Source organism: Trachemys scripta, chromosome 1 (genome assembly GCF_013100865.1).
Source record: "Trachemys scripta elegans isolate TJP31775 chromosome 1, CAS_Tse_1.0, whole genome shotgun sequence".
NCBI lineage: Eukaryota > Metazoa > Chordata > Testudines > Emydidae > Trachemys > Trachemys scripta.
In genome coordinates, this window is record NC_048298.1 from 104,492,297 (window position 1) to 104,502,261 (window position 9,965).

The 9,965-nt window shown below is 44.9% G+C and overlaps 1 protein-coding gene across 1 annotated transcript; it reads left to right on the forward strand.

Annotated features, from left to right (window-relative positions):
* The first annotated feature begins 548 nt into the window (after positions 1-548).
* YARS2 (tyrosyl-tRNA synthetase 2) lies at positions 549-7,507 on the forward strand. Its single transcript, XM_034779942.1, has 5 exons — positions 549-1,371; positions 3,640-3,807; positions 4,208-4,363; positions 5,221-5,391; positions 7,086-7,507. The coding sequence occupies exons 1-5, from the start codon at positions 590-592 to the stop codon at positions 7,243-7,245; spliced, it is 1,437 nt and encodes a 478-aa protein (XP_034635833.1). The 5' UTR covers positions 549-589; the 3' UTR covers positions 7,246-7,507.
* The last annotated feature ends 2,458 nt before the right edge of the window (positions 7,508-9,965 follow it).

Below are 9,965 nucleotides of genomic sequence, written 5' to 3' on the forward strand. Positions count from 1 at the left end.
CAGAACTTGTTCCCCTATAACGGCAGCCCAATCAGATTGTGGTGTCATTGAACCCAAATGTTAAGAACAAGAAGCACATGGGGAGGAAAAGGTAAGTGTTTAAAACGACAGTAATTTTAACGTATGTAACTAACAACAACTGGGGCTTGAGGAATGACATTGCCCAGGGAGCTAGTCCTGAAAAGAGGAGCCCTTTGTGCGGGCCTGCTGGCCACTGGGGTTGAGCTGATCACGCCAGGAGGCGCTGCAGACCCCAGCTGGCGCACGGACTCATTCTGTGACAATGGATTTTTTTTCTGGCTCGAGGGCAGCGTGCGCGCGCCACTTTCCCCGCGCAGAACCCTGGTTTCAGTGGGGGGCGGGGCGGAGCGAGGAACCGCGGGACGCTGAATACAGGGAGGGGGAGGAGGGGGCTGCTGTACGCTTCTCTTACGCAGAGGCCAGGCTCCCCGCAGGGCAGAAGGGGCGGGGCCTAGGGAGCCCGGCCCCTCGGCTGTGCCCGTTCCCGCGACAATCCGGGAGGAGCCCACCCCTACTCCCTACTCAGCCTCTTATCCCAGCGTCCCTCGCGCCGCCCTTCCCAGCCAAGATGGCGGCGCCCATGATCATGCGAGTCGGGTGTCGCCGTGTCGCGGGTCTTTGCGGGGGCCTCTCCCGGCGGATCCATCACCAGCCGCAGCGGGCTCCGGGCGCCAAGGGGCTGCTGGCGGCGCAGTGCGAGCGGGGCCTGTTCCAGGAGGTGTTCCCGGCGCAGAGCGCGGAGGAAGGGCTGCCCGCCTTGCTGGAGCCGGGCCAGCCCCCACAGACCGTTTACTGCGGCTTCGACGCCACGGCCGACTCGCTGCACGTCGGCCACCTGCTAACCGTTATGGGCCTGTTGCACTTTCAGCGCGCGGGGCACAACGTCATCGCCCTGGTAGGCGGGGCCACCGCCCGCCTGGGCGACCCGAGCGGCCGCACCAAGGAGCGCGAGCCGCTGTCGGAGGAGCTCGCGCGGGAGCACGCGCTGGGCCTGCGCGAGGGGCTGCGGAGGCTCTTCGACAACCACCGCCTGGTGTTCTGGCCCGCGACGGGCGGCGCGCGGTTGGGCGAGGTGATGCTGCAGGACAACGCGTGGTGGCTGGGGCGCGAGCCGGTGGTGGGCTTCCTCTGCGGGGTCGGGGGGCGCCTGCGCATGGGCACCCTGCTCAGCAGGCAGAGCTGCCAGGCTCGGCTCCGCAGCGCCGAGGGCATGAGCCTGGCTGAGTTCCTCTACCCGGCCCTGCAGGCCTACGACTTCCTGCACCTGCACCGACACCACGGCTGTCGCATCCAGCTCGGGGGAGCCGACCAGATGGGCAACATCATGTCCGGATATGAGCTTGTCACCAAGTACGGGCAGCAGGTCAAGGGGGCAACCGGGCTGCACCAGTGGGCTCTGGCTTAATCTCTCATACGGATGGGCAGCTCCTGAGAGATGCTTCATCTCATCAGGATTGGCAACCCCTGAGGTGCCAGCAAGAGCTGCACCACCATAGCCATTAGCTTCATTTCTCATAGGGATGGCTGCCTGAGAGATGATAGCCCAGCCTGCCAGGTGCCATCATGGGCTACAGTAGTATGGCCAACCACTTCATCTCACGGGGCTGGGCAGCCTTTGATAGATGCCAGTACGAGCTGCATCACCATGGCCTCACACTTCATCTCTCTCAGAGATGGGCAGCCTCAGAGAGACCACATATCCCAAATTGCCAGGGGCTGCAGAAGCATGGCTGACTGCTTCCTCTCATAGGGCTGGGCACTGGAAGCCCCTGAGAGATGATGGGTCCTAGCCTGCTAGGTGTCACCTTGTGCTGAGTGGCCTGAGGCACCTAGCAGGTTGGGACCTGCCCTCTTAAAAGCAAGGAGGTGACTATGCCAGGTTCAAGTCTATTGCTTCACACATGCTAATCCACAAGTATGCCAGTGATGAGGGTGATATTAAAACACTGAAGGAGTCAAACTTTTTCCTTTATTGTTTCTCAAGTAATGCAAGGAACTCAGGATGGCCAAGTTCAAGTATTCAAAAATAATGAGTCAGGCCTCAAATAGTTAATATTGGCTTAAATTAAAAAAAAAAAGACAGTGGGTATTATTTATCTGCTAATTTTTCAGCCTTTAGGAACACATGGGTCACGCTTTCAAGTTTTTCCTTGTAACCAGGAGGGCTAGAAATTTTTTATTATTTTTTAAATGAAAGCCGAGAGTCTCACGCTCATTTGTCTCCAGCATCTGGGGCTTTAAATAAAATACACCTCTACCCTGATATAACGCTGTCCTCAGGAGCCAAAAAATCTTACCGTGTTATAGGTGAAACCGCGTTATATCGAACTTGCTTTGATCTGCCGGAGTGCGCAGCCCCCCTCTTCCCCCCGAGCACTGCTTTACTGCATTATATCCGGTCGCGTTGTATCGGGGTAGATCAGGGTGTATCAGATATGAAACTCGATAAAATTGTAACGCTAAAGTGGTCAATATTTTCCAAAATTTCAACAAGTTTTCCACCAAATGAAATTTTTTTTTACACAGGGCTTTGGAGCTGTGCTTCGGCTCCACTCCAGCTCCAGGCAAAAACCTTCAGCTCCATTGCTCTGGAGCTGCTCCGCACTCCAGCTCCGGGCTCCGCTCCAAAGCCCTGTTTTTTCATATCTCTAATATATAAGTAGACACAGCTCTTGGGTGCCTAGGTGACAGTACAATCCTCCATTGTCAGGTTGCCTGAGGTATAGCGACTTTGAGGGAGCAGCATTGAAATGCTTGCTCAGACTTTTTTTTTTTTTTTTTAAAGTTACAATCCATAATAAAAGACCAGGAGGCACTTACGTTCAGTAATTGCAATCTGCATCATGGCAACAACTAGCCTGTTAAAAGAAGATGCCTCTAAACATTTCTGACTGTTTCCAAGGTATAAGACTGTTCGTGAGATTTATAGCAGCATCCATTGCAATAGATAAGTGGAAGTAGAGGAGAAAAGGCTGCTGAAAAATGCTTTTAAGGAACAACTGCAGATACCAATGGTGGTGGGGTGTTGCTGCTGTACTAATAAGTGAAATAGAGACAGAGTGCTTGGTCTAGCCTTTCTTGGTAGTTGACATGGAAATTAAGCACTTCTCAAAAAGCTAGACCACATTCAAAGTTATTGTGCAAGTTATGTTGAACATAGAATAACATCTACAAGACATTATACATCAAAATTGACATTCGGTGCATCTTAATGCAGTATTCTGAACCAGATGCTTCAGAAGAACCTGCCAAAAACCCTGTTATGGAATAACTTGCCAACAGAGAAAGTTTCTTCCTAACCTCTTATTAGCTGCTAGTTGTCTTATACCCTGAAACTTGAGGTTTATAAATCACTTCTAATTTTTTAAAAACCTAAGTGGATAGTCTCATTATTACATATACAATTGTAGCTTATTTTGTATCCCACCAATATTGTTGCCTCAAACATTTAGTGGCAATGAGTTCACAAGACACTTTTTAAAAATGTATTTTAGTATCATCTAATTACTTTGTGAAAGGCTTAGAAGCAGCTCAGAAGAACCAGTAGTTCCAAGTACAAGTTACATTTAAGCTTACCAAGCAATGTGATCTTAATGCATTGTGATTCTTTCCCCACAGAGTGACGGGAGAAGATGTGTTTGGAATCACCGTGCCTCTTATTACCAGTACCACTGGAGATAAATTGGGAAAATCTGCTGGTAATGCAGTTTGGCTAAACAGAGATAAGACCTCTCCATTTGAACTGTATCAGTTTTTTGTTAGACAGCCAGATAGCACTGTTGAAAGGCAAGTAGTTCTTCTTAAATCTCACTTTTCACAAAATTTGCTCCAGAAAACTATATAACAGCAGCACTGAAAATGTGCTTATGTTTTATACAGACAGATATAGTATGAGATCATGCAGTAAGATGAATTTCCACTATCATCATGCCAGTTATTCTTTTGAAAATGAGTCTTTATTGGTTAAATAACATACATCAGATTAATAAATGTACATGACATTAGCACTTCATGGTTAGTCCTAACTTTGCAAACAGAAATAAAGGTTTGAAAAAGAATATCTAAAATCTGGATATTTTAAAATTACATCATTTTAACACAGGGAATTAAGTTTGCATGGCAGAGAGAAAGGAAGTCTAATATACAGACCAATGTAGAGATCAAATAATTCCCTCCCTGCCTTTAGGTACCTGAAACTCTTCACTTTCATTCCTCTTCCGGAGATTGAGCACATGATGGAAATGCATGCTAAAGAACCTGAAAAGCGGGGACCTCAAAAACGACTTGCTGCAGAAGTAACTAAGCTTGTTCATGGAAAAGAAGGTCTGGAATCTGCTAAAAGGTAAAATTTGACTAATTAATCTGTCCAATTTCAGGCTTATTTAGGAGGAGTGCTCTTCATGACCAGAGGGAGGGGAGATACTATGTGACTAGTTCATGAATAGGGCTCTGTGTCTATCACGGAGGTCACAGAAGTCACGGATTCCATGACTTCCTGCAACCCTGTGACTTCTGCAGCGGCCAGTGTGGCTGACCCCAGGGCCACCTGAGCAGCTGACCCCGGGGTCAGCCACACTGGCCACTGCTAGAGCGGCTCTGCAGCCAGCTGCACCAGCTACTGCTGGAGCGGCCCGGGGCCAGCCACATTGGCCACTGCTCTGGTATCTCCAGGCAGCTGGCCCCAGGGACCGCCCAAACAGCGGCTGATGTGGCTGGCCCTGGGGGCGGCGGGAGCCGCCACAGCTCGGTGGCTCCCAGCAGCTGGCCCACCAGGGCGCTCCCCCGCCAGCTGGTGCCACGGGCCCTCCAGACTCTCTCTCTCTCTCCCACACTTCCCCCTCCGTCCCAAGATTCAATTGGGGCATTTATGGTATGGGCCGTGACTTTTTTTGTTTCTTGCCCATGACCTGTCCATGACTTTTACTAAAAATACCCGTGATTAAATCGTAGCCTTATTCATGAACAGTTGAGTGGGGGAAGGGAAGGCAACAAAATGGAGAAAGGTATGTGTCATGTAATTCTGCAGACACTTATACTTGAGTGGGAATGACAAGGTTTGATGGGTTTCAGTTTAGGTTTTTTTTTATTATTATTATTTTTTATGCAGGAAGGTAGGCTACTATGGTAAAAAGATGAGTTTGGGGAGAAAATCATAAAACAGGAGAACCCTATTTGGTTAACCATATTTTTATTTTTTAGATGTACAAAAGCACTGTATTACAGCAGTGTGGAGGCACTGGAGGCTATGTCTGATCAAGAATTACAGGAACTCTTCAGAGAAGCTCCATTTGCTGAATTGATGCTTGAGCCTGGAATGTGTGTACTTGACCTGTGTCACAAAGCAAATGCCATTCCAGATGGACCTAGTGGGTATGTTCCATTTGTATTCTTTAATACCTCTTTGTTATATGAGCTACAGTTGTACACTTCCAGAAATTCACTTCAAACAGAAGGTCTGCTTTGTTCAGTCCTCAGTTATATCAAAACAACTAGTAGTCATCCATCTGAGAAATCAGTTAGTGAGGCATTGATGATCTGCCTACCAATACTATAAACTGAGGTGGGAGAAAATCTAGTGTGTTGAACAACTTCTACACCTATGCTTGATAAGTTAAAGTGAAGTAATTCGATAGGTCTGAACTGTGTTGCTAAAATATCTTCACACACTATTGATCCAAGTTGTAGAATGTTGCTATCTGCTAAATTTCATTAAGTAACTAAGTCTGGTATGCTTTTACTGTGCACCAGAACATAAAGTTCTAAAGGAATGACACATGAATTCCAAATGCACTAAAAAGTAAAAAAGCCATCAAGAGTATTGATTGGCTAGAGCAAAATATTGAGAAGTGAATTTATTGCTGGTGCAATTCACCAAATTAAGAGCCATGAATAATGAAGGGTACATAAGAAAGGCCATACTGGGTTGAACCAATGGTCCATCTAGTATCCTGTTTTCCAACAGTGACCAATGTCAGGTGCTTCAGAGGGAATAAACAGAACAGGTAGTCATCAAGTGACCCATCTCTTCTTGCCCATTCCCAGCTTCTGAGAAACAAAGGCTAGACAAACAGAGGGACACCAGCGCTACCCGTCCTGGCTAATAGCCATTGATGGACCTATCCTCCATGAATGTATCTAGTTCTTTTTTGAACCCTGGTATAGTCTTGGCCTTACCAACATCTTCTGGCAAGGTGTTCCAAAGGTTGACTGTGTGTTGTATAAAGAAATACTTCCATTTGTTTGTTTTACACATGCTGCCTATTAATTTCATTTGATCCCTAGCCTAGTTCGTGTTATGAGGAGTAAATAGCACTTCCCTATTTAGTTTTTCCATACCTGTCATGATTTATATTCCCCATAGTCATCTTTTCCAAGCTGAAAAGTCCCAGTCTTATTAATCCCCCTCATATGGAAGCCATTCCAAACCCCTAATAATTTTTGTTGCCCTTTTCTATACCTTTCAATTTCAATATATCTTTTTGAGATGAGGCCCCCAGGTCTGCATGCAGTATTCAAGATGTGGGCATACCATAGATTTATATAGAGGCAATATGATACTTTGTCTTGCTATCTATCCATTCCTAATGATTCTCAACATCCTGTTAGCTTTTTTGACTGGTGCTGCACATTGACCGGATGTTTCAGAGAACTATCCACTATTCAGAGATCTTTCCTGAGTGGTAATGTCTAATTTAGACCCCATCATTTTATACGTATAGGTGTGTGTGTGTGTGTGTATGTGTGTGTATATATATATATAATGTAAAGACCGCAGTGGAGTCAGTTTCCTCTTTTACCTCACCTCTCAACAAAGGCATCATATCGCCAGAGTGGGGGATTGGTGTGTCCTTTAGGAACATGACTGATACCAGTTACAGTGTTGACCTGAAATGAAACTTGAATAAGTGACCCAGAGGCAACTGGCTTCATATTCCAGTATGAACTGCCCAAGTTGTCCAGTCTCCTACACCAAAATTAATACAGTAACTTTTTTCTAAACTGAATGTTTGAGAGTTAGCAACAATCAATCAGTTTCATCTTGCAATTACTACTTTTGTTTCAAGGTACCGGAAGATTACAGATGGTGGAGTCTCTATAAACTACATTCAAGTAACTAATCCTGAAACTGTTCTTGTTATTGGGCAACATATCCTCAAGAATGGAGTGTCACTACTTAGGATTGGAAAGAAAAACTTCTACATTATAAAATGGCTGACATTGTGACAAAAGGAAATACCTAATTAAAAGAAGATATACCTTCACACTAAATTTCCCAAAGCCGCTATCTTACCTTGTCCTTTCTATATTGTGTATATTGCACATCTCAAGAACAGCACAACAAGAGTGTACTGTTTGTCTCATTCTTCTCACAGTGAGAGATTCTACCTAATACACCTGGTTCAAATAAAAGCAGCTAAATTTATGAAGATGGGTAATTTTGTATTTTAATTTTGACAGTGTTAATAAATCTGAGAGGTTTGTTACATACTATGAGTCATGGAGTGAAGAATACAGTAAAGAAACTCAGAGCAAATTATTCCAACTAGTCTACCCCAGAATTCCTTTAGGGATAGAGCAGCCGTCATTCCCATAAGCAGTCCTCCAAAACAGAATTCTCAATGCAATAAATATGTCCCAGAAGGCAATCTACTCATTTGCCATCAGGGTTATAAAAACTCATTTATTCCCTGCCCCCTCCAGAAAAGACGTGCTTTGTGTTCTAGGTTGAGACTTACTATTCAAAAACATGAAACAGAATTTGAAAGTTTAAACACTGGGCTCTCATTTCAACCAGTGCAAATCAACTTTTATCCAAAAAGGTGAGCTGTGGAGAGATGACGCTTAATGTTTCCTGACGGGCAGAACAGCAAGTTACAGACATGTTTAGAAGCCTAAACTCATGGAGGCTTTGGTGATTGGAGGAAGAGGTGTGGGTACAGGATAGAATGAAATGTCATCAGATGTTGGATTTGCTTAATTAGTCTTGCTTTACCACCTGCAACTCCTGGGCCTTCTAGCCTCTTGTATAGGAGTTATCCCACTGGAGAAATTACACAGGTTCCTACTGCTACTTTCCTGAAACAAGTGTAAAGAGGATATGCATAAGAACATAAAAATACCAATTTATGAAGGTAGTTTCCCTCAAGGGCAGCCAGAGGTCATGTACGTAATAGTGGATCTGTCTGGATCTCAAGATGCTGATGAAAACCACTGTGAGACTGCTGAGTGTGACCCAGGGAACATGGGCTAGAATTTCTCATTCCATTGATCATCAACCGATTGGAAGTGAGAGCTATCAGAGTCCTCCTGCAGAAGGAGCAATCCTTGGCCAAGCTGACTTCACCCTGACAGAGCAGCCTACGTAAATTGGTGAGGTGAAATGAGCTCAAGCTTGAAGACAAGAGAGATCCTTTCCTGGGCAGATACGGCTTTCATCAGGCAAGTTACATAAGAGATCCAACATAAAAGCAGACTGGCTGAGCCTTATAGTTCCTGAGCCTCTAGTTGTTGCAGTGCAAATAAGCAAGCTGTCAGAACAAGTTTTCCATAGGAGCAGTGACTTTTTGGACCACCTAAATTAGACTCTTCAGATACAGACACCATACAAGACTTCTGCACAGAAGCAGCAGCCTAGCTATTCCACATGACAAATGCCCATAACCAAACCAAAGTACCTTCCCTCCAATTCATCTACTACTAACATTGATAAGAAAAAGGGAGGATGTAACATAAATCAAGATGCTGTAATGCAAAGACCCAGAACTCTGTGACCACGAAATACTTTTCATTCCCAACCTATTTCCGCTGAGTTTGTGTAGTTTATCAACCAAGGGAGAGCCATTGGAGTAGGCTGGGCTGTCTGAAGCAGGACTGGGATCCTGTGACTGCTGTAGGACCTGCTGCCTTAATAGAAGGAGCAGGTAAAATGTACTTTTGTGGTGGGTGGGAGTGGGTAGGCAAAAATAACTGTGTTTTCCTGCTAGTTACTGCACTCTCTCATCAGTTTGTCAAATAAAATTTCAGCAGTGTGAAGCAATTTTTTTTTTAAATAAAAGTTTTAGTACTTAAATTTCAACAAGGGATAGATTTGATGTCTGTTATAATAAAATTTTCACAGGATTTAGGCAAGATTTTTTATTGTTTTAGTGATAAAACGGTTTGAATTCCAAGTTTTATTTATTTATATATTTAAAAACCCCAACTGTAGTGTGTTTTTTTTTTTTTTTTTTTTTTTTAATAGCATGGGGTAAGCTGTCTCAGGGGATTGGGGGATCTAATGGTTTTGTGGGTGGGAGCGGGCTAACAATGCAGGAGCAGAAGTGGGTATTGCAGGACAGAAGCAGGAGTGGGATTTCTAGACGCTGAAGTCAACTTCAAGCTCCCCCCTGCCCTAGCCTGTAATTAGAGTTGGACAACATAGCAGTAACCAAGATATGTAGATCTAGATTGCTTGGAGAACAACAAAACTTTGAAAGTAATCATTGGTGAAGTTTCTTCTGAGTATTTTTGAACGTCCTCCGTAAGGGACAAAACTTGTTGAAAGGTTTTTGCTGTATGCTCGAGACTGCGTGCGCCCCTCCTACAAAGTGCTGCAGGTGGCCTAGCTTAGCACCTTCTTTCCCACCATCAGATTCAGCCATTCATCTCATAGAGTAGCAATTATTGCATTGTTTTCTAGAAGGTTCAACAACCCAGCCTATGCTTTTGGTTCCCCATTATATGATTATGAAGTGGATTCTTGTCTTCCGGAACCCATGCAACATGGAAAAGTATAAGAAGCATGCATCGTAATCTAATTGGTTCTCCACTAATGGGGAAAGCTTTAGCGTAAGAAGCAGTTACTGGCAAAAAGTCAGTCACGTACTTGCAGCAAAAACAGTGAATTCAGTAGTATTATGAGAAAAATGTCATTCTGAGTCCAAAGACGAGATGGGTCTCTGCTA

What these genes read in the sequence shown, in the direction of transcription:
- YARS2 (XM_034779942.1), top strand. Translation starts at nt 590, where the DNA reads ATGGCGGCGCCCATGATCATGCGAGTCGGGTGTCGCCGTGTCGCGGGT. An exon ending in GGATATGAGCTTGTCACCAA is followed by an intron (nt 1,372 to 3,639) that starts GTACGGGCAGCA and finishes CTTTCCCCACAG; the next exon opens with AGTGACGGGAGAAGATGTGT. An exon ending in ATTCCAGATGGACCTAGTGG is followed by an intron (nt 5,392 to 7,085) that starts GTATGTTCCATT and finishes TTTTGTTTCAAG; the next exon opens with GTACCGGAAGATTACAGATG.